The sequence below is a fragment of the Thermobia domestica genome, chromosome 18, assembly GCF_964235325.1.
Source record: "Thermobia domestica chromosome 18, izTheDome1.hap1.1, whole genome shotgun sequence".
Taxonomy (NCBI): Eukaryota; Metazoa; Arthropoda; class Insecta; order Zygentoma; family Lepismatidae; genus Thermobia; species Thermobia domestica.
The window spans coordinates 43,810,408-43,835,223 of NC_137471.1; the positions used below are offsets into that span (position 1 = coordinate 43,810,408).

Here is a 24,816-nt window from a genome sequence, read left to right on the forward strand (position 1 = left end):
ATGTATCTTAAATTATTTACTTGTGAGGAACAGAAAATCGTATCTCACAATAATTTATTTACTTATTTTATTCTTTATAACTAGAGACCGGATGTTTGGCAAAATACCTATTCGTTAATATTAAAGATATGATTAAAAATAACGTTTTAAAGTTTATATGGGAGGTTATAGTTTCAATTTAGACCAATTTTGCCTATATCGCCCCTTATTACCTAAATAATTGCTTTAGTGCCTAATGTTGCCTATTCTATGCATTTTCTTCAAAATAAGAGTTCATTGGGAATATATATACACACAAGGTGTTTCAAAGAAACACCGACAACGTTTGGGAGATGATTACTGACACCAAGATAAGACAAAAAGTATAGACCAACCTGGGTGCACTTTTTTTTTTCCCGGAGTTATAAGCTGCCGAAAACATGAACTTTAAAGGTTCATAGCTCCCAAACTATGGGATCTACCGTAGTCGGGTCAAGACTTCACTTAGGAACTAATATGTGCACTATCTAAAAATACATGTTTCAGAATCCTAAGATACTCACGTAGCAATTTTTGCAGAGGGATTTGGCTACGGGCCTATAACTTGAAATAATCACCGACTACCTCTATAAAAAAGTGTTGCAGAAGTACCGCAGGATTCTGAAACTTGGATATTTGGATAGGGCACATATTAGTTCCTAAGTGAAGTCTTGACCTAACTATGGAAGGTCCCATAGTATTGGAGCTACGGGCCTTTAAAGTTCAATTTTTTCGTTTTCGGCAGCCTATAACTCAGAAAGGAAGCATCTGTGCATCCAAGTTGGTATATAATTTTTGTCCTATCTTGGTGTCAGGAATCACCATATATATATATATATATATATATATATATATATATATATATATATATATATATATAGGGCTTGAAAAATCTTGGTTTCAAGTAGTAGCGAGCCAAAAATCTACTAGCCAGACCATTTTGCAGTTACAGCAGTATTTATACAAATAAACAAAAACACTTTGTAACACAGTAAAAATATCAATACATTCTTTTTTAACGGCATATCTCTTACAAAGACATTTGCTATTTATTCTTGAATTTCTTGTGGATACATATGTCCAGCTGTACGGCAGCTACTGCTTTTCACAGATCAGACTTTACTCGCCAAATGTAAACAAGTACTCGCCACTGGCGAGCAGGCGAGTGGATATTTCAAGCCCTGATAATATAAGGCGAGTGGATATTTCAAGCCCTGATAATATATAATATAAAAATATATACATAGAATGCATGTCAAGCTTTGTTTTTATATATAGAGTAAAATAAGATATTAATAAACAGGTATGTTTCTATATTCTTTGAGCATTATCTACGACTTGAATTTACTTTTTTAAGTGTATTGAGTATTTATCTTCATTACTTTGAGTTACATTTTAGTGCCTATTTTACTGCTTATTTTTTAAAATTTTAAGTGACCATTTTCCAGGTTTTTAATGCCTAAACATCCGGTCTCTATTTATAACAAAAAGTTACATTAGAAGAAATAACACAACTTCGAACTACTTTTTAGCTGGGAGACTTACAGTGTACATAAAAATACTTACATTTAACATCGAAGCAAGTCTTTTGTGGAAGTCCGAAAATATGTGAACGTATATTAGCGCAAGCTGCCACAAACCTCATAGAAGGTTTATCGTCTTTATCCCAGACCAGATGTCGTCCCTCTGCTTGCAAAACCTACAATAAATGAGAATTCTGAAACTAACTGGAAGTTTCTACTAACAATAAATACAGAATTATATGCATAAGCAACTCAACTAATAGAACACTCTTACGGGCAATGTAAGTTCAAAAGGAATAGATTTCCTATGCAATTATTCACTGAGTCAATATAATTTCTGAACCTATAATTTCGCTGGGTTAAAAATTATACTGGATCTATGAAATATTATAGTTTAGAAGATCTATATACCTATATATATATAAACAGTGATCGAAGTAGAAGAAAAGCAGAGGTGGTATGTTTTATTACGATTTTGACTGGACATAGCGGCTATCTAAATGTTGAAATGCAGTGAGGATATGTTGCATAAAAGATTGCATTTCTATTTTCATAATGACTAAAAAAACATTTGGAGAGGGACATGGGAAGACTTTCATTCCCCAGCAACAACTCTCTGAAAAAAATAAAAAAATATCCCCATATGTTGTATTATCGATAATTATACGCGAAAATGCTCAAAACTCGTGTTTTTATATTAACAATTTCCTGCGAGAAAACTGCAGGACTCCCACTCGACTGAGGGATATTCCAAATCCCCGGAAGATCCTCCATCCACAGCAGACAACTCCTAACTCAGCCCATGTTCCAAACATGACACATATATGCATTAAGTCAAGAAGACACACACATAAGAAAGAAATAATTCAATATGGCACATCAAAATATAAACTTCTTTAAGTACACCTCATTTTAAATACAAAAGGTAAGAAAAAGATAACAAAAATGTCGATGTTGTCAACTTAGAAATTATTTTTACATAAGAAATAAAATCTTTTTGCGTGCAAAGCTGTTTGTCAATTACTGTATATAAAAATTGATTTATTAAAGGTATTTAGCATACCCTCCAGTGACGGTATGTCTTGATCACTGGGAAACCAGACGCGGTATGCCTCCATCACGGAAAAACCAGAGGCGGTATGGCATACCGTATCACTTCGATCACTAGATAGATAGATAGATAGATAGATATATGAGAGAGAGAGAGGGAGAGGGAGAGAGAGAAAAATAGCAACATATACAGATCTGAGGTCACTGGTAAAGGTTGAGTTGAGTTGAGTTGATTTTAGTTTAGCGTTCCGTTCAGCAGCGAGGCTACATGATACGTGGACTACTGATTAACGTGGAATCCGAACCACATGAGCTCCTACGGGAATCGAATCACTGGTAAAGGCTACCACCCAAACACTTATAGGAAGGTTTAAAGACTGATAATGCTGGAACCGCACCAAGGATTCCTAACCTGTAAGTGTATATTTTAATAACATGTGTTATAGCTTTGGCAATGCATTATTGCTTTCATCAGACATATTGCTTTAGACAGATTTTATTTTTATTTGGAAAGTTATAACACAAAACTAACTTATATCTGAATTCTCCTTGATACGCTGCTTTAAAATCTTCCAAAAATAGTCACCCAAACTTCAGTAAACTATTGGGGCATTTATTAAGGAGAATTCAGATTTTGAAATAATTCAAATATATTTCTATATCAAAGTATACATATATTATTCTTTGTGCAGACTGAAAAATATGTTTAGACAAACCTGAAATTACATTTTCAGTGTTTTCGAATCTTTAAATTTAATTTCTCTTTGTGACATGTCTGTGTACTTATCTTGATATTCACAACCTCATACACTCATTACTTCCATTTCCGGTGAAATAATTTTTAACTGTTTACGTTTTCTCTTCTTCTTCTATGTTTATGACGGTGGAAGGCTAAACTGAGTACAGATCATATTTGTTGAAATGTTTCTCGATTTCTGAGTGTTCACCGGATATTGTGCGATACTTATTCATGGTTCTCGTTTTATTTTCTTTCTTCACAAAGAAACTTTCTTTTTGTATGTAATTATATGTAACTAAAGTTTTATGGCTTCGGAAAGACATTTGATGATCTCTTATCACTTGAAGTATTTTCTTCCACCTTTGTGTTTTCCAAAATTCAACTCTTGTATCCGAAGTGCAAAAGACAAATAAAACAATGAAATGAAATCTTTTCAGTTTAACATCCCACGATTATGCCATTTCAGGGTTTATACAAAAATACTGAACTGAATTTCCCTGAATTTTACAGATATTAATGTTGCAATTTCCAAGTATAGTGGAAGAAACTTAACAATAAGAGAACACATAAATTTTAAGAATATATTTATATATTTAAGAACGGCCACCCTTTTCCCCAATGAACGATTGCAATTAAATATTGAGTCAAGAAAATAAATAATTAAAATAAATAAAATTTAAAATATCCACTTTGTTCTATACTTGAATACATTCAAAATATACAAAAATATTGAACTCAATTTCCCTAATATTTCCAAGTTTTTTACTAGATATGATCGATTTCCCTGAATTATCCAGGATTTTTTCTTCCAAAATCGATTTCCCTGAGATTTCCAGGTTTTCCAGGTAGTGTATGAACCCTGCCTTTAGGCTGAGACAGATGATTAAGTCAAGTGAATGATGATGAAAGAATTGGTGAAATATTAATGTGAAAAGAATCGGGAATACACCGAGACACCCCACAAACCAAAGGCAAGCGCCCTACTACTGAGCAATCGTACCCACAAAGTACAATAAGCAAAATTATGCTTTTATACAATTTGTTTGTTGTTATTAAATGCAATAAAGGTTTATAAGATCTCGTGGTATGGATTTTCTATTATTTTTTTCCCCTTTCTTTTTCTAAATTTTCTTAAATTTTCGATCTTATTTGGAAATTTGTATTCATTACCCATCACTAATTCCACTTTTATCTCTTAAAAACAAAACAAGAATTAAAACATACCTGGAAACTTTTTTTTAATACTTTACAACTTTCGGCAAATATCTTTGCACATTCAGCAATACTCCATAGCCTCTGATCTTCTAGTTCACTGTCTGTCTCGGTAGTACTGCTCCCTGGCACTGAAAAATAAATAAAAAACTTACTACCACTTATCACTTCAACAATTAATGCGAAATCAAATATCAAAAACAATTTAGAATTTTCAAGTATATTCACATGTAATCTGAGTTTAGCCAGAAAAGTATTATAAAATGGTCTTTCTCAGGCGTTAACCTTTTCTGGCACCTAATATGACAGGTGAATCGATCAGCAAGTTCAATTCTGTCGATACCATATGGACAAATGTCCAAAGAGGTAGGCAATTAAACAGATTGCCTCTGCATGCTGGGATGGGGAAATGTTTGGAAATGTCGTAATGGTGAACCGTCCGGGACAAAAGTTTAATTTTTTCACTTTTTCGTAACCGCACTAGTTCAAATTATATACTAAAACTAATGGCAAGGTACTCACTTTCTATAAAATGAATTGGCCTAGAAAACATGCAGGACCAAATCGGTATACGCGATACGGAACACACGGTATTAAGACTATCAACTGTTCAGATATTTCACGGATTTCACGGCCCGACCGTGAGATCATGATAACATTTACATAGAATCTGTGAGAAATCATATTTTGAAACTAAAAAAAAAACAATATCAAAATCATTACACCTGTATTGAATTTACGCGTGTGAATGCACACAATTAAGTCGGTTAATTTCGATATTAACACTACCAATTGTTGAGGGGTTCCATGGTTTAGTTCCGAAGACTATGGTTAGATCTTTATGAAATTTATGTAGAACGGAAAAGAATACTCTTAAACAATCAAAAAACATTAAAATCAGTGCACACATGCCCAACATATATATATATATGACAGGTAGAATTCAGAACGTCTTTTCTTTCAAGACGCACGGGATTAAAGACGCTGTAACTCAACTTATTTCAGAGTTAAAAATTTAACCACAAACCGTAAGTTAATGCATCTGTGACCTATAATTCTACACTGTTGTGTTGCATAATCTCTAAATCCCCAATAACCTTATTAGTTGAAAGTTGCCTTCATTACTACGAACAACTAGTTGGTTTCCCTGACATTTAAGAACTTTTCAATAATTTCTCTGATTTTCCCTGTAAAAAATCAAATTCTCTGTCATTATCTGATCTGATTTTCCAGGTCTGTGGGAACCCTGTTATGTGATTAAGTTAGCATAGTGCACCAATACCTTAAGAACTAGATGTATGGTTATTAAATCGGACATATAGTCCAGACTTTGTGCCATTCTAGAGTTGTTTTTTTTAGTACAGTACACCACAGGACAGAATCACTATACATTTAGTTGAACAGTTAGTTTTCGCTGAATATCAGATAGCTGAAATACGATTATATATATATATATATATATATATATATATATATATATATATATATATATGTATTTTCCGATTTAAAAAAAATCCGAGTTTTTAAGATATACTTTACTTTAATCAATGCAGTGAAAAGATTTATATGTTGACGACACTATTCTAGATTCTAATACTATTTTTTAAGTGATTGAAAAAAAAAAAAACAGTAAAAACGATGCTCCTGTGTCGAAGATTTATGTTTGAATATACGCAGAACACGGGTAGAATTTAGAACACCTTTTTTATTATTTTTTTAAGTCAACTAAAAAGACGTATGTATCTCAGCTCAGAAGATCGGACACGCCCACAGTCTCGATGCAGACTTGTGGCACTCATGCCTTTAGGGTGATGTGTACTCATCAGCACATCGGTTCCTCTCACCGTTAATGCTTACTTTCTAAAAAGAAGCTCGCTACTTTTTCAAGATGCTTCCCAATTGCCTTCACGAATGTGAGTGGACGCCACAATGCCAACTCCATCTGGCGAATACAAAGAGTCACCATCTTTCAAACGACCAGACCTAGCACTGCTTGACTTCGCTGGTCTCAAGCGAAGCGAAAATGCCGAGTGGTTGGGACGTTCACAAAAAAGAAACTAAATATGTTCATTGTGAAGATATTTCATGCAAGAAAATGTTAAAATAGGAATATCCAACTATCAAATGACCAATTAAGAAAACGTGAAGTAACATTTTCTTTTAAATGATGATAATAATTAATAATAATAATAATAATAATAATAATAATAATAATAATAATAATAATAATAATAGAATTCATAAATAACTAAATTTACGTACAAAGCTTTTGAGGAAAAATAACTCCCAAAACTCCGCAAGTGAATTCCTTAGATTCAAGGCTTTTTCCAAATTCTAAGGCATATACAATTTTTCAAATTAGTAGACACTATATAAAAAGCCGGTTAACTTTAAACAAAAAGTACTGGTGTAATACTGTAATAAGAAGTATAGATTGTACTACACACAACTGGTTTCTGTTGTAAACAATATAACAGAGAATAAATATATTACTCTCGGAATGATAATAAGTTAAGGTTCTCCGTAGTGACTTTAATTACCTAAAATCAGTACCTTCAACAGACTAAACATTGAAACGGAATACTGCATTCAGTACATACCTGCATCAGGTAATTTATCCCACGTTAGAGGTGTTGGCGGTCTCCGAGTTTTCCACAAATTAGTCATTGAGAGCAAATACTTGATATCGTCATGGAAAAACTTTTGGAATAACTTCTCTGGGTCGTATTCAGACATTTGCGCCCACGCGCGAGTTGAGACCCGTTCCACATTTCCTTGATCATTTGTAGACTTTTCTTCTAAAGCATTTTCTCCAGCATCACCTACAACAGAAAACAAAAGCTTTTAACAAGGCCAGTACCACTGGCATCAGAGATGCACGCTAACTTCTTGCGCAGATAACTTTTCTGGAAAGGAATTTATTTAAAAAGTCATTGGATTGAACAAGTGTGGAAATAACTGACAAGAGTATTTGGGGGCGTTCCTCCTTTAAAGGATAAGGAACGTAATTTTTCAATGTGATTCAAGTGATAGCTTCTACTTACATCGCATATGTGAATACTATCATGGCCAGAGAGACGACCTAAATATAACGGAAACTGATTACTAAAAGGACTAGAGTTCGTGGTCCAAGGTAAGTTACTATCTATTGTTTTTACATGTTACTTCTACTTTAAATATCCTATAGACGTACTAGGAGATATCAAAAAGCTCGTGCCATCACCTAGAAGGTGACAAACTTCGAACCCCCTCGGTCATGCAGTTTATAGTTATGTTCTTGGATGTTAACCATGCAAATTCTGGAATCATTCGAATAACTCTCTCTCTTCCCCCCCCCCCCCCCCCCCTTCTTTCTGCAGATAGATTACTGAAGATATGATAATGCACAAGCTTGAGGCACGAAACGTCATGAAATTCTTCCATCTTCAGGACAAATCAACAAAACAGATTCATTAAGAAATGAAAGATGTCTATGGGGATGAAAGCTCATCCTATGAAATTGTATCCAAATGGAAACGGAAATTCCAAACTGGACACAGGACAACCGAAAACGCCTCTAGATCTGAAAGACTATCTTTCACTCATGATGCTGCCTTGACGGAGAAAGCTGAGAAGATCACAATGAAAGACAGCAGAATACCCATTGAAAGTGTTATGTGTGCAATAGGTATGAGTCTGCTTGGAATATCATTCACAACCAGCTGCATCTTCAGAAAGTGTCAGCACGGCGGATGCCACGACTGGTCACATTTTTCTAGACGAGAAATCGCGAGGACGCTATAAGAAAAATGTTGCATCACTGTGACGTGGATGCAGAGGACCTTTTCGGCAGACTAGTGACAAGAGACGGAAGTTGGGTTTATCTTTATGACCCAGAAACAAAGGAAATGAGCAATGGAAACATCCCAACTCCATCACTCCTAAAAAGGTATGAGTGCAGAAGTCTGCCGCCAAGCTGATGCCTTCCGTTTTCTTGGACTGTGAAGGAGTCATCATGATAGATTACTTACCACCGAGGCAAACTAATACCAGTACTAGAGATAGCCAGAACCGGTTTTCGGCTCTAAACGGATCCGGTTCCGGAACTGGGTTTTCGGATCTAGGTCTGGAACCGCTTCCGGTGACCATCCCTACACTAAACCCGAGCTGCTGGCAGGCTGTGAACAGTGTCCTAGATGAAATGGTGGAAGCGACAGGCAGGCGCCCAGGCGGCGGCCGCTTGTCTCATTTGCCTAAACAGTGTAACTGGCAAACTCATTGGCTAAACAGGCAAACTGGCAAACTCATTTGGCTAAACACCCACTGGTGGACCAAACTGTTTTTCTGGGGAGCACAAACGGGTCTGGGTGGGGAGGGCACAAGCGCGTGGTCTTCTTTGCAGTGTTTTGAAGGTGAACTGTGTGCCTCCTTTACGGTTCTTTGGGGGCTTTCGGATCCAGGTATGGAACCGGTTCCTAAGATCCGGTTTTGAAACCGGGTTTTCAGATCCAGGTCTGGGACCGGTTCCTAAGATCCGGTTCTGGAACCGGATTTTCGGATCCAGGTCTGGAACCGGTTCTGAAAATCGGATCTCCAAGAACCGGTTCACCGGAACCGAAACTTTGTGGCCACCCCTAACCAGTACCTGCTATTCCCATCTCTTGACTAAGTTATGAGATGAATTGAAGAAGGAATGTTGTGGATTTGTCACAAAAGAGATGCTGCCGTTGGCAGACAATGCACCAGCTTATTCCGCCCATTCATCCATGATGAAGGCAGTGGAATTAGGATATGAAATAATGCCCTGTCTCACCCCATACTCACCTGATTTAGCACCAAGTAACTTCTTTCTCTTCCCAGGAATGAAGCGTCCACTCCGAAACGACATTTTCACAGTAAGGATAACACTATTTCCGAGGCTGAACTGCGGTTTCAAAGCCAAACTACATACTTTTACAAAATGGGCTTATAAAAGCTGAAGAATCGACGGCAAAAATGTGTCGCTAGGCTCGGTGCCCACGTAGAGAAGGACTACTACCATCATAGTGTCAAAGTTTTCAAGAGTGGATTTGTTCTAGATGATTGCACGTGATACAACCTGATATATTTTACAATAATTTACGAAATATCGAATAAATTGTTAGTAACTTGAATGTAATAGCACAATCTATTGAACAGAAGTTAAATTACTATTTCTGAATCCAAGATGAGGATTCGTGCCGTAATTTCCTGCCGAAAAGTATGGGGTCGTCTTGCTCTTGTGACACATAACGAAATATTTTTTTTTATTTTTAACCGAATCATAAACTTCCATTATCTCCTAACTTTATCCTCTTCTCGCCTATAATTTTAGCATCAAACGTTCACAAATTCACTGGATCCTATGAAAGGTCTGTATCAGACTTAATTTTGGTGTAGTTTGTAGTAAGTTCTGAAAATACACCCAGTACGTGTTGTAGATGCTTTCTTTTTGATCTTCTGTTATATATATATATATATATATATATATATATATATATATATATATATATATATTAAAAAAAAGTCGTATTGGCCTCAGAAATATACAACATATACATATTATTAAATTATACAAAAACTTTTGCTTTTACCTGCAGCCTCAGGGTCCGCGGTGTCAGGTGAAACTTCTTGATCCGCATCTTCTTCACCAAACAACTGACTGCAAAGATGAAACCGAAATTAGAACAGGATTGGCGAAAAAAGCTTTCAAGAAGTAAAAGAGTGCATGTGGGTAGCAGAACAAAGAGTACGAAAAGACTCATCAAATATTTTCTGTGAAGCAGCCCATTTCTCAAGTGTAGACAAGTGGTCTTCGAGGTTTGCCCCTTGTCTCTCTCAGACAACGTTAGTCAAACAAATTCAAGTGAATTCGTATCTGACACTATAGTTGAATATATCGAACAGTTAATGATTATACAATTTGATAAGCTAAGAATATATCAACTGTATTATCTTATATAGAAATAGGTTTATAATGTATTGATAGTCTTTATTTTTTCTTTAAAAACTAATGTGCGTTGACCGCTACAATATATTTTGATCTTTCTCATCTGTGCGCCACGGGCAACAATCCGCCAATAATACTTTGTTTTAACCCCATAAATGTATAATTTTCTTTGTGTATGGTTTTGCATACACGCGGCGTGGATATTAAATTTTGACATCTACACCATATGTATGCAATAGCATACACACCTATAGAGCGAACGTGAAAAAGTGCAATATATATTTGTGTGTATGGAAATCCAAACACATGGCGGCCAACGTGTAAAAAGAACACAATAGCGTAGACTTACGGGAAAGTTCCATATGTTTATAAAAGGACCAAAAAAAAAAAAAAAATTCATATCCATCAACTCCGTTTTATCCTACTAACTAGAATGTTACAAAAATGAACTGAAAGTAAGTTTTACGTCCAACGTTTATGCCGGCTAGGCTAAAGGAGACGGTGATGATGAGGAATGAATGAAGAAAGTGGGAGGAAACGGGAGAACCCCGAGAAAACCATGCACATGCACTTGGCGCGAGCTGGGATCGAACCAAGGCCCCATGCATCAAAGGTGAACACTGAGACACCGCGGCCCCTAACTCACATATTAGTTCGTACTTACGTTGAACGCTTCATCACTTTGTAAACTGATGGTTCATTAATAGATGGTATGACTTTCCTATTAGTCCTTAATGATTATAAAAATATGTTCAGCGTGTTAATTTCCCGGTAAAAGAATTAAAAACCCTACCTGAACGCATTTTAATTTCCAAAAAACATACGTATTAATGGGTTAATATCAACATAAAATTAAGCTTATTTTAATTTAAAGCACTTTAAAAATATAAGTAGTGCTCAGAACATTAAAACACACACAAACTTGCTTTCGAAGGGGACAATAATAGGGTGACCGTGGAACACACTGACTAAAAAGTGGTTCCCACTTAAAAAAAAATAAAAAAATAAAATAAAATAAAAAACGCTGCTGTGAGGTACTATTCTCCTGTACCGAGCAGAAACGTACCGATCACGAAAGAACGATGTAAACATTTAGAACGTATATAGAAATATGAAAACCGCAAAATGAAACAATACTACAGAGAGAAAAAGAAATGTATTTTGGAGGATGAAATAAAGAAGATAGTTTCATCCTTATGGTTGTGAATTGCACTCACGTTATATAAACCGTTCATATTATATCTTCAAAGTCACCAATCATTGTGTTCAAGCTATCCACAGCGGTTAATTTTTTTTAAAAATAAAGTTATTACAGAACTTTCCAATAAATACACTTAGCCAGGGAAAATCATAGTGAATATAAGCAGCGACGAATCCAGGATGAACTCTTGAGGGGAAGGTGAATGATTGTTTTCTCTCCGACCGGGCTTTTGCAGCACTGCTGCTTGTGCTGCTGGGGGGAGGAGGCGAACGACCCCGCCCCCTGCATCCGCATATAAATATAAAGCATCAAACTAAAAATTAAATCCAACAAAAGAACACCAACACAGCAGTAGATTATGACCTCAACGAAAAATATACTTCTCTTTGTATTCCACGGTTAAAATGTATTCTTTCCGGAGGAGGAGGATGGCAAAATAATACTACTGCAAAGAACGGCAAATTGCTTACGGCTGGCCTCGGGTGTAGTAGTGTACATTTTGTGGAAATATATGCCGACAGACTTACAGCTTAGCCGCTAATAATCATAACTTGTTACTATCTTTTTCAGAAGTTTCTTTTCATAGCATAAACCGATTAGATTACTCAACAGGATGCATTAAGAATATACGACGCCTCTAGCATATTCAAAGAACCAGAAGGTATTCTGAAATGTACCAGTTGATTAATTCTTACACACGGACATTTTTAATATGTAAGCCTCAAACTCAAAAATGCGTCTCAAGATACACTTAATCATAACTGTATACCTGAAATAATTTTTCATTATATTATAAAAGCGATGAGATATGACTGAAACAGTAAAATCTGTTTATATAATCAACAAGACGCTGTCGAAGGTGGAACTTCCTACCGAAAATTTCGGCATTAATAAATACTTTCATTTATTACGCATTTCTGAGTTTAATTTAATAATTGTAATCATGCGCTGGTTTAGTAAGACTGTTTCAATGTGCACTGCGTGTTGTTTAAAACTGGGTACTCACTTGTAGAGATGCTTTGCCCAAACAATACAATGAATAGGTTCTGATGGAGTATTTCTTATAGTGCAACCTGGATATGTCTTTGCTGGAGGCTTCGGCTGACATTCGTAACACTGGGTGAGACCTTTCTTAATAATCTAGTTAAAAAAAAAAAAAAAAAAAAAAGTAATTACGTCAATCAGTAATATTAATGAACACAAATATATAAGGAAAAAAGGGTTAAAAAATAAATTTATCCACTGGAATAGTAATATGATTGGAATATTATCAGTAGTATTGGAAACTATTATATTTATTCAAATATAGTTAGATATATCCCTTATAGTTAGTATTCTGAGACTTCTTTAAATCGTACTAATTAATTTTATCAGCACTTACTTTAAATTTTTCCACTTATCATATTTTCTTTGGCCTGAAGAGAATAATCATAGATTTTAAAACTAAAGATTTCACATTTCAACGGAGTTACATGATCTATTGATATTCATGTGAGCTGCGGCATAATTCAGACATCTATAAAATTATTAGCAAGAAAACTACTAACAGTTAAAGTAAAAAATAATAATTGTAATCACTTTCACTAAATGCTTTATTACATAAGGGGGAAAAAAACTAAAGAACTAGCTATGAAGGTTGTGAAATATTCAGATAGGCGCCATGTTGGAATGACGGATCACCTGACAGTGTTGCTAGGCTAAAGTTAGGAGTAGTTTAGTAAAGAAAAAAATAATGGAACAAATGGACTGGTAACAGTTTAAGAGAACGAAAGAATAATACGAATAATACATGAAAAAATTATATATATATATATATATATATATATATATATAAAGATACCACTTTTCCATCAATCACAATTCTTCCACCTTAATTTACATATTTAAACACCCCCACTCCAGTCTTGTGTGCTAATGAAACACAACTTCTCTCTCGCTTCATATCAGTAATGTCACAACGTATCATTAAAGTCAGAAAGTTCATAAAAATCATCTTTACTGACCACACAACAACAGTAAAAACAGCCTGTGCGCGACTAAGGTGTGGGCGGCATTCAAGGCGCAGCGTGGAGGCCGGTACGTTGCAGTGGAAAACTTAACTTGCTCTCTTTCAACCTTATGATATCAACAGTATATACAAGAAACGGGGAAAACACTAAAATTTATTTCGACATTTATTCTCTTGTGGTAAGTTTCTTTTTTTTATTAGTTTAAAATAATATATAATTTTCAAGGTTTGATAACGAACTTCTCGGCTTATTACAGGTATTTTCATGATATACGAAAACCAAGGCTTCTTCATAGTTTCACTGTAGGGTAGGCACTCCGGTAATTATTATTTGCATGAATAGTCACTGACTGATGAAGGTGGTAATGACCAATGAAACAGTTTTGGCATTATTGCATTATTATTTCAAGGAGCAAAGTGACCACATTTTCTCTTAATAAAACATGTGACAGTTGCATACTCTTATTAATACGAAATAAATTAACATAGTTTATTTTCGAAAAGCGCAAAACATTGTTAAAATTATTTCCTTACCTCGACCTGTCCCGTATATCCAGCTGTACCACTTTCAATAAGAGGAATATCAGCAGCAAGACACATTCGATTCACATGGTTTCGTGCAGCTCTGTTGTCCAAAGCATTCATCACCAAATTAAATTTCTTGAAATACGTCACTCCATATTCGGGTCTGCAAGAAAATATATTATAAGAGCTACCTTTAAGTTCTGGTTTCACTTGAACGTATTGTTTAACTTCTTCAGCTATATGCTACCTAACATCTACTTAAAAATTAGACAGTGGCAAATGAGCTCCTTAGAAGTTAAAATGAAACCATCATTAACCTTTTATATAATCCCTTCTTCGGAAATATATTGAAAAGATGAAGGCATTCATACAGGAATTCATCTGCTGAATAGTTTAAGAGGGTGATTCAAGATTCGGTTTAATATTACAAAAGAACAAATCAGTATGTGAATTCCTGGACGCCTGCATTTATCTTTTGGAATTATTACCAAAGAGAAGAATAAATGCAGCTCAAGAAATGATTACATGTTAAGTATTATGGAGGTTTAGAAAAAGTTTCATTTGGATACGTAAAGTGGAGCACAGTTTCTTTATTACATATTTAAATAATGCACAATAACATTTATATTTATTTTACTTCTTTATGCATTGCATTTGTGTCTAAATTTTGGCACCACGAATTTTTCCACAATACAACACACGCGAGGATGTAAATTTCAATGTGATTATACATTAATATAAACGTGCATACAAGTAATACAAAACTTTATTTTATTTATTTATTTATTTTTACGCATTTAAAAGTTACTTTTTTATCACGTTAATTCAACTTATACCACTCCATTCCTATGAAAGTAATTTCTGTAACCAAAAATACAGACGGAATTACCCAAATTGCATCTTTGGTATTTATATTATAGCATTTAAGCATGGAAACTGTTAATATTTTAAAAATTCTCCCCCCCCCCCCCCCCGTTTTAAACCAAATGAAGAGTTTCTGCACTTCCAAAATTAATTTGTTGAGTTTTAATTAGAAATTCATACATAAATAGGACTGTGTGTGTTAGAGAAGGTACTATACATGCTTTTCGAAAAATTTAGCTTTGGGGACCACTGAGTTCTCGATATTAAACTACAGTCGTGCGCCAACTAGGAAGCTATGGAGCTACCCGGTATTTGTGTTCACAGAAACGAATACTAAGCAAAATAAGGCACAAACAGTTGATTGAAGTTTAAAATCATCTTTCAGCACCGAGGCAATATGAGCCAGGATCTACTGTTTCAAGTGGGGTTCGAACCAGGTACCACGCGCATTAGCCACTTGAAGTCGTACTCAATGAAACCAATGTACTGACCGTACATCACTTAATTTAACAAGTAATTTGTACTACTTTTCAATAGTTCTCGTATTTTGAAGATACAATTGATCAGTTTTCATTGCTTCAAGATTGCTTTCACTCACTGGTTTACTGAAGGTTTCCTAGTACAGTATTTTCACTAGCAAGCAACTTATTATGAACACAAGAAAATAAGACTTTAAAAACAGTGAAGTTCAGTCCGCAACTGTTTTGTGTAATGGTCCACCAAATAGTTGACTTAAGACAAGGTACAAATTTTCTGTTTACTGTACTGTGCCGCAGATTTAGTTGCCGAAAGTGTTTTCTGTGCTAAAGAAGAATGAACTGAAATTCCTATCCGTTACGGAGAAATTACTGAAACGTTGGGGAAGAAGAAGGGTCTCTTTGTCTGACCCTTAATAATACGTATATTTTTGTTGAGACAAAATTGTTCGTACCATAAAAGTATCAGTTAGTTTCATTGCAGTAACTATATAATAATAATAATAATAATAAACTATAGTTCTGTGAAGACGTAAAGGAATTAGAAAATCAAGATGAATGGAGTTCTGCTAGGAGATGCACGGCCCGCCCGATTTCAACGTCGTTATTTTCGGCTTCCTTGACCCAATCCGCAACTGCCTCAGAATAATGGATGAGAGCGCAGAAAACTCTGTACATCCACCACGAAATACCCAATACCCACTATACATAATAAAAATGGCAGTAAAAGTGAAATGAGACTTGCTACAACAAATGCAAACCCACCGTTGTACCTCAAGATTTTACACATTCATTGTATAATTTCAAAAATAGGTTTATATTTCTTATTATGGACATATACCCTACAGCTTCAACCAGTACAGAAACTTGCTATAACTCAGAAAATACTGAAAAAGAAATAACTTTCGTGAAAATGTTTAAGATTACACAACTTACTCTGTAATACTCCCATGATGGGCAAGTATTTTAACGTTTGGATTAAACTGTAAAGCGCTCTCTCTTGCCACTTGGGATTTTGATTTTCCAACATGCTGCTTTTGGAAGAGAAACTGACGATTCAAGTTGCTGACATCAATCGTATCCAAATCAATCTGAAACACACAAACAGACCATCATAATTATTTTGCGAATTCAAACTGCCTTTAACAAGAGATTACAACGCTGGATTCACACATCTCCATATGAGATGACCGAACATTTTTCTTATTATCTGTGTGTGTAGTCATTCTTGTGTACAGAAGATAAAGAATATGTATGTCGTGTAATCACACATAAATATATAAATAAATCGATGTAATGTTACAGGGTCATTTTTTCATGAAACAACAGTTATCTATACTGGGCACACACTAGTTGTTTGTCTTCCCACCAATTAAACATACCAAAAGGTCTCACTATGTTGTCAGGCTGCACATATGCTTGTGAATCTGACAGAAAAAAGAAAAAATGTATTATACATTGGTATATTACGTAAATTCTATCTATTCAATGAACCAAACAATAAACAAATATACTAAACGACGAAGCAAAAGGTCAAAGTAACTATCCCATCCGTATATTTAAAACAAATTGTGACTGATCGCGGATTCGAACCGCGGTCTTCAGTGCAAGTGCACTAACATCTACACTACACACACTGTTCCCTGAAAAGTTATACATTTCCTTTCTTGAGATCGATGTACCAGCCATACTCACTATGTGGAACAGTGGCTAATTCCTGTTATGCTTGGAGAACCAAGTATCAACATTACCTACTTGACACCTTACTAGTATATTCATTCTACAATTTTGTAAGTATTTAAATAGGTTTAGGCAACTAACAGGGGATACTAAGTAGTAGTAACAGAAGGTTTGTTTACAAAAAAAAAAAAAAAAAAATTTCAGAAATATTGAATTGACAAGAGTGTACCTGGCAATACTCGGCGCCGATTTTTCTAATTACAGGTTTGGAGTGATATAATAATGTAATGGAAAAACAATTAGGCTTGCAGAGTTTGCAACATGAACAGTACGTACTGCTTTTGTGCAGTAATACAGTAGAAGCATATTTATTTAGTAAAAAAAAAAAAAAAAAAAAAAAAGTAATTTAACAAATATTTGCGAAATACAATCATAACTGAAGTAGGGACATGAAACACAAATAGTGTCAGGTGAGGCTATGGTGAAAACCCTCTAAAAAGAGGGGCTATTATGAGACACTCATACAGAATTAAAACGATGTATGCTTGATGCTTCTAAAAATTACTGAATGTTAGCCCATTGAGTGATTTATTACAGGGTGTCTACTGAAATTCAATTTCAAAATTTCAATATATTTCCAATACATTGAGTATAACTATCAGCAAATTTCCAGAAGTTCTTTAGGAATAATCACTCTCTTGATGATTTCAGGTTTGTAATTGTTTTACCATTAAATGAATATTTTATTTTTAATAAATTTAGTTAGCCTTGGTTTCTTCGAAATACAAATGATTAGGTATATTGTAGCTGCTGATGAAAGCGCTGAAATATTTATACAAGCAATGTGGCACATCCATACCAAACATTAAAACTGGTCCTCAGTTACCCATCATTAGGCATACTTTTCCTGACTAGTTTGCAGCTGATTTACTGTACTTGAAGCACTGCATATAATATAATGCATCCACTGTTATATGCGAGGTATTGAAAAAAAAAAAAAAGGAAAAAAAAAAAAAAAAAAAGCAGAAACTGAAAACGGCATTAGTAGAAAGCGGGAAGTTTGTGACTATCTCAATGGCAGAACTTTCTTTGTCTTTCTGCGATGAGCTTTTGTAAGTCAGAAGTTTTGTGCTGGAATTCTGTAAAAATTTTTCTCCAGAAGAAACACTTGTGATTCTTAAAGATACGCTTATTATTTTTTAAAAACGTTCACATTATATTTATGCGAGTAGTCCGTCCATTTAAGACATCTATACATAGCAGGCATGTTTTTATACTTTTTTATTGACTATTCTTTTTCTCCTATGCACAGGCGCGGCAAATTTTCTGCGAACACATCGCAGATCGCGGCATGTTCTGCTATGGGGGTGACTATCTGCAATCCCAAGGAGAGAGGATCATGTCTTAACGCCAGATCATTAGGGAAAATCACAATTTCAGTAACTGTACTGTTTTACCTAAGTATTGTTGTTCTATAAACTCACTTTTTTCATGACCTGAAGCTCAATTTCATTACTCTCCTTTGACCGACAACCTCAATTCATGACTTTCATGACCCGTAGATACCCTGCTCGGAGGCCTGATACAGTGAGCCAAGAACATTATTTGTATTACATAAATGTATTATCAAGTTATATTATAACTTGCATAAATAATTGTATATTATTCTATTCTAGTTATAACGCAAGATTGTTATTACCCTGGACTTTTGGAGTTCAAAAATACAGGGAACATTATTAAATAATGATAATATTTGTATATTTCACAATTTTTCCAGTATGTGGATCAAAATTCTAGTATATTTTCTGTATTTCCAGTATCAAAATTAAATTCCAGTATTTCCAGTATTAGTAGACACCCTGTATTATACCCATATATGAAGAATATTTTTGAACACTGACTAATGTAAAACAAACACTCCATGCCAAAACTCTCCATTTTGTGACAATAAATAAAGAAAATAACACAAGAACTTGTTTCCTGTTAGGTCATTTTTATTATAACTCTTGGAACTATACATGATAATTCAAAATATTAGAAGATAGTAGTAATTAAGGAGTTTTAGAACTATAAAAAGAATTTCATATATCAAGCAGTCTATGGTGGAGTTAAGGAGGAGCTATCAAGAGATGGTTCGCAGGACTAATGTGAGACAGCTGTTATGACCCTTCAAAAGCATTGCTCTCCTGGACAAGGTTCTAGAACACACGGTTCCTCTTCCCATTTAGCTCTAATAAAGACAGAGAACAACGTGTCCTGCGGGACTCTAACCCGCTTTCACTCGCTGACGCTTGCTCGGCAATATTATATGAATTAAATACTAATTGGTACAGAAAGGAACTAACCCAGCCACTGACCTATATTGGGGGACCTGTGTTCCAGAACCGTCCCTATCAGTATACTATCAGTACAACAAATTTATGTGTCTGTCAATAATATCTGGGACATTCTTCAAAGCCTTGTATATATATCACCTTAATTTTCATTTTTGAAATGATAAACGTTGAAAAAAAAAAAATCTCTTCGTGAAGCAAGTCATATTTTAAACAATTACAAAAACTGCATGCAGTGGAGGTTTCCATTATTTTCTGGACTGTCAGTACTAATTTTGAATTAATACTGTAAAAACACTATCCACCAGTCACCAAACTTGTTTTTTCTGACAGACGATGTCTGCAACTGTCTTACAATAACTTTCTCACATTCCTATAATCACCTGGACCTGAGTAATAAGCATGCCCCGCAATAGCCCCAACGCTGTCTCATTATAGCCTCAAATGCGGGAATATTATGATACGTTGTTTTAATGCAGAATCCCTTTTGAAAAATAACATTCAGATGATGGAATATATTAAAGGTCTCAATTCACTGTTTTTTTTTAATTCCTAGCAGTTGCAAAAGCAGGAGATATAGCGGGTTCACTCGAAGAGACGGTTCTAAAGTAATTTCTGTCAGTGCACAGTATACTGAAATGAACTTTGAACGGTAGAACCTACTGAAAACATTAACTTAACCTGAAAACACAAAAGAAATTGTCAACATTTGGTAAGTAGTACAACCGTTTTGAACATAATGTTACTAGTAAATTAGAAACTGTAACCTAACCTGAAAATGTCTGAAATCTATCAAAATTTGGTAAACCAATCTGAAAACCCTAACCTAACTTAAAAATATAAGAAACCTGTCAAAATTTGGTAGAACCGTCTGATCGAGTAACGCCGTTATAGCAAAAGTATTATATTTTTGTCTCAAAATAGCCCCACCTGACCCTAATTGTAAGGTCTACTAACATAACCATTCGTAATTAGGAAAAGAATAGCTTCATGTTCCTCCAATTAGAAGGACCATTAGCGGAACCTGATCTGATTTCTGTAGTAGATTCATTGGGTTCACTCGAGCAGACGGCTCTACCAAAAACAAAATTTATAGGTAAAATACGATGTCAAACACTTTTCGTAAAAGAAGTAGTGTGTGAATATAAGTAATTTCCGTCATTAGATATCATATTGAAATACATTTTGAATGGGAGTGAACGTATTCTAAGTGTAACTATGTACTGAAGCGGAAGGCGTAAGAATATAAGACTGCGAAAAAGGTGGAAATAAACGGAGGGAATGTCCTGTTCATGTTAGCAATGGACATTTGCGATGGATATAATATAAACATACGATTTTATTACAAAAAATTGTGTAATCAAGTTTTTGCAGCGTCATGGTATGTTGAAACGTAAAATCAACTATGCAAAGTATGGAAAAGAAGTAAAAATTCAAAACAGACAAATTTCTCCTCGCAGCGGGCCATTTATATCCGGGAAACCAGTGAAACCTTTTGAAAGTAAGAGTTATTACGATTATTTAAGTGTTTTTGAAGGTGAAAATTATTGCGGATATTTTATGTATTTTTCCACTATCCTTATTTATGCGTACGCCCCCAGTCGCTGACGCGCCTGCTCCCTATGGACGCACCCCCTTGGGCCCCCCTGCTGCGCTCCTGCCCTCACTCGGAGATAACATTCGTGCTTTCAGTGGCCACCTAGCACAAGTTAGTTTGTGGTTTACGTATTAGCTCCTCATATAGTGCATGTTCTACAAGAAGAAATCGGAAAATGGAATAAATGAGCCGTCTGCTCGAGTAATGCCGATTCTTTTTATATATTGCGTATAGTTTCACTAGTATACGCCTTTCCCAATACCCTGTCCTGTCCTTACGTTTCACAATGGAATATGAAATAATCTCATAAAAATTATCCTTAAGACAATGTCATAGTTGATTTTATGTTATTCCACGCTTCCTTCAGTACTGCGAATCTGTATTCAACTCGTGGACAGAGCCAACAAAATATAGCTTATATTTCAACTATTAGGAGGAGGACTACTTTAGGCAAGGCAATGGCAGGAACCAATTCATTTTAAGCGGTTCCCGTAGTTACAACTCCAGTTCCCAAGAACGGAAAACAAAAAACGTGCCCTGCTGGCCTCTAACCCACTTACATTCGCTCGGCAATACTATATGAATCAGGAACAGCAACATCTAATGAGAAAATATAAAAAACTACATCCATGTGAATTAGGAACAGCAAGGAATCAGTGATAACCTGTGAATAATATTAACAGTGACAGGATACCACCGCCTTGCCCAAATTAACGAGCTTTCAAATTTTGCACTAGTGCAAAGTCAATACTTAGTACAGTACAAGTGCCTAATTTGAAAAGCACATAAAATATCCCAACTTAAAGAAAATATAATTAAGTTTTGACAATTCCTTTAATTATACTCAAATTATTTCAATTTTTATTTGAATCAAACACTCACGCTACTACACCCATTTAAACAATCAACCGGCTTTTTTGTTCTATGAACACGCCAAAGCGTCAGCCCCTGGGTATGACACTTCGTTATTATAAGAACACAACTTACTATTTCTATATCCTTAAATCCTGACAGCACTAAATTTTTTAACAATTCGCAACCAATTCCTCCAGCACCAACCACAAGTACTTTGGAATTTTCAACTACAGTTTTCAAATTATCTTCGAATACCCCAAGCTCGGCCGCCATTTTTCCTTCATTCACAGTAAAGACATCACAGCACAGACAATGCTATCACTTTGGGCTTCTGTGAAATTCAGGTTTGCGTCAACGCAACTTAAAATTTGCGTTTTCCTTTGCAATAACACTGTGCAACAAATTTAAACTTTTTTTCCAGTCCTTCAAACGAACTTATGTGATTTTAACTAAATGACAGGTGCTGAATTCATTGGTGAAAACCAAAATGTTCCATCACTTCACGTTTCTGTTGGGCAGACCACAACACATTATACGAAATGTACATATTTACATATATTTACTGTCTAATGTAGGCTAGAAAGGCGTATTATACTAATATTAAATTTCGTTGATTTACCCTTTAAAATATTTTTTTTGGGTCGTTTACGCTTGTAGACATCTTCTAGAGTCTCTCTGATGATAGACTAGCAGTACTCAGCCAGCATACTTCCAGCCTATTTTCCGCTGTAACGCTTTTAAAATATGACAGTGTCCTGATGAAACCGTTCTCCGCGAGGTTTCGAGGGAAAAGATCAAGATGTGAATGCAAAAAGTGTCATTTTAATGACATGTTGCATCCCATGAGTAAACTGCGCATCATGTCACTAGCAATAGCTTCATAATTTTCAGCCTTTACATTTCCAAGAAAACCTGAACATACTGTAAATATTTAAATGACAGCCAGCTAATCTCTCAATTTCAGAGAGTTTAGTTTCGAAGTCTTCATCCTGCATGACTAGTTTAAGTCTGTGGACCAACAAATACTCCTTATGTTTTGGAATTTCTTCTTTTCTCTGTCTAGTTCTTTAACAAAAATCTTCATCAACCCAAGCTTCATGTAGAATGGTGGCAAAAATACATCTTGAGCGTTCACAATTGGTTTACGAGATATGTTCTTGCTGCTAGGAATGCAATCTTTTCTTTGAAGCCAGAAGTCGCCACACATATGCCATTTGAATTTTTTATATTCAATGAAGTCCAATATCGCATTCATACTTCATACGTCTCCTTTGTACGAGCCCCATATGCTACAGGAATGGATGGGTGAAAATTTCCAATATGGAGAAGAATTGTCTTCAGACTTAGTTCAAAGCTGTCAATAAACAAGTGCCATTCGGTGGGATTATGTTAATGTCCCAAAGACTGAAATAAGACATCTGCATCTATGCAATAAGCAATATCTCCATTTTCAACAAAATAGTCCTTAAAATGACTTTGTTGTTTTCTAAACAAACTTATTTTAACATCTTGAGCTAAGAGATTCTAAGCACAACAATTCCGATTTCATTTTAGGAAGATTTAAGTCTCGTACAAGATCGTCAAGCTCTTCTTGTGTGATCAAATGAGGTGACGTTGACTGGGATGTAGATGACTGAAAGTCTACATCTTCCCTGTTGCTTGGAACGTCTGATGTATCTTTTCTCTGAATCAATAGTATAACGTTCTGAAGCTTTAGGTACTGGAAGATCTTTACTGTGAGGAACTGGTCGAATAGCTGACTTTATATTTTGGTACTGAATTTAATGTTTAGATTTAGAGGTAAAACCCTCTACATCTGCCAAGCAAAAGTAACAATCAGTTACATGATATATTTGTTCACACCAAATCATAGGAACAGCAAATTTCACAGAACTACGTTTTCCTTGTAGCCAGTTTCTCAAATTCCTGGAACACATAGTGCAACCAAGACTCATAATTGTCTCCAACCCTACAACCAAAGTACAGTTAATAAGCCTTTTTAACTAAAGGTGTAACGCTGCTTTATGAGTATTAGATATAAGTTCATCACACACCTAGCAAAATAAGTCAGGTTTATTTTTACACGCACGGCACATTGCACTCCACTGTACGTAGCTAAACGTTTATTCAGCACTTTTTTTTTTTTTTGAAACGCAGGTGCACAGCATACACTACCAAAAAAGATACAATGCGGCAAATCTGACCACTCCTAATGAAACACCAATCAGCAAATAATACAATCGAACCAAAAATTACTTAAATGCTAGACCATACGGCAGCATAGTTTGGCAACATAAATCTGAACTCACTTATCACTAGATCTTAATGGGCTACTACCTGAATTGAAGATAAAGAGTGAGGAGAAATATGAGAAACTATTGTTTCCTCGTATAAAACAGAAAAAGACTCCTATGCAGTAGAAGAAAATTGGAGGGATGAGGAGATCCTCTCTTTAAGCAGCGTATTTCTTCTGTAAAGAAGAAAAATTGTCGCTTGGATGATTTTAAATGAGCGTATAATGTAAGGTATATTACGAATGCAACAAGTTTTATCTTAAACACATTTCTGTCCTCACCGGTGGTCTAATGTGAAGAGCGCGCGCCTTCAGTGCATGGGGTTTCGGGTTCGATTGCCAGTAGGAGAACATTGAATGACACAGTGACTCGGATTCCACCTTAAACTGTAGGCCCACGTCTCATATAATCTCACTGCTGAAAAGGTACGCTAAATTTTTATAACCAAACCAAACATTAATCATATTTCATCACCACCTGTAAAAATACAGTAA

At 35.1% G+C, this 24,816-nt stretch overlaps 1 protein-coding gene across 1 annotated transcript in view; it reads right to left on the reverse strand.

Annotated features, from left to right (window-relative positions):
- Window positions 1-22,333, reverse strand: part of Uba2 (Ubiquitin-like activating enzyme 2) — a 40,152-nt gene extending 17,819 nt beyond the window's left edge. The window contains exons 1-8 of the mRNA XM_081746053.1: window positions 22,161-22,333; window positions 16,500-16,654; window positions 14,233-14,386; window positions 12,697-12,830; window positions 10,134-10,201; window positions 7,143-7,364; window positions 4,555-4,673; window positions 1,585-1,717 (exon numbers count right to left, since the gene is read on the reverse strand). Of these exons, the coding sequence (XP_081602179.1) occupies window positions 1,585-1,717; window positions 4,555-4,673; window positions 7,143-7,364; window positions 10,134-10,201; window positions 12,697-12,830; window positions 14,233-14,386; window positions 16,500-16,654; window positions 22,161-22,301 (1,126 nt within the window). The 5' untranslated portion in view covers window positions 22,302-22,333. The remainder of the gene's footprint in view (window positions 1-1,584; window positions 1,718-4,554; window positions 4,674-7,142; window positions 7,365-10,133; window positions 10,202-12,696; window positions 12,831-14,232; window positions 14,387-16,499; window positions 16,655-22,160) is intronic.
- Between the last annotated feature and the right edge of the window lie 2,483 nt (window positions 22,334-24,816).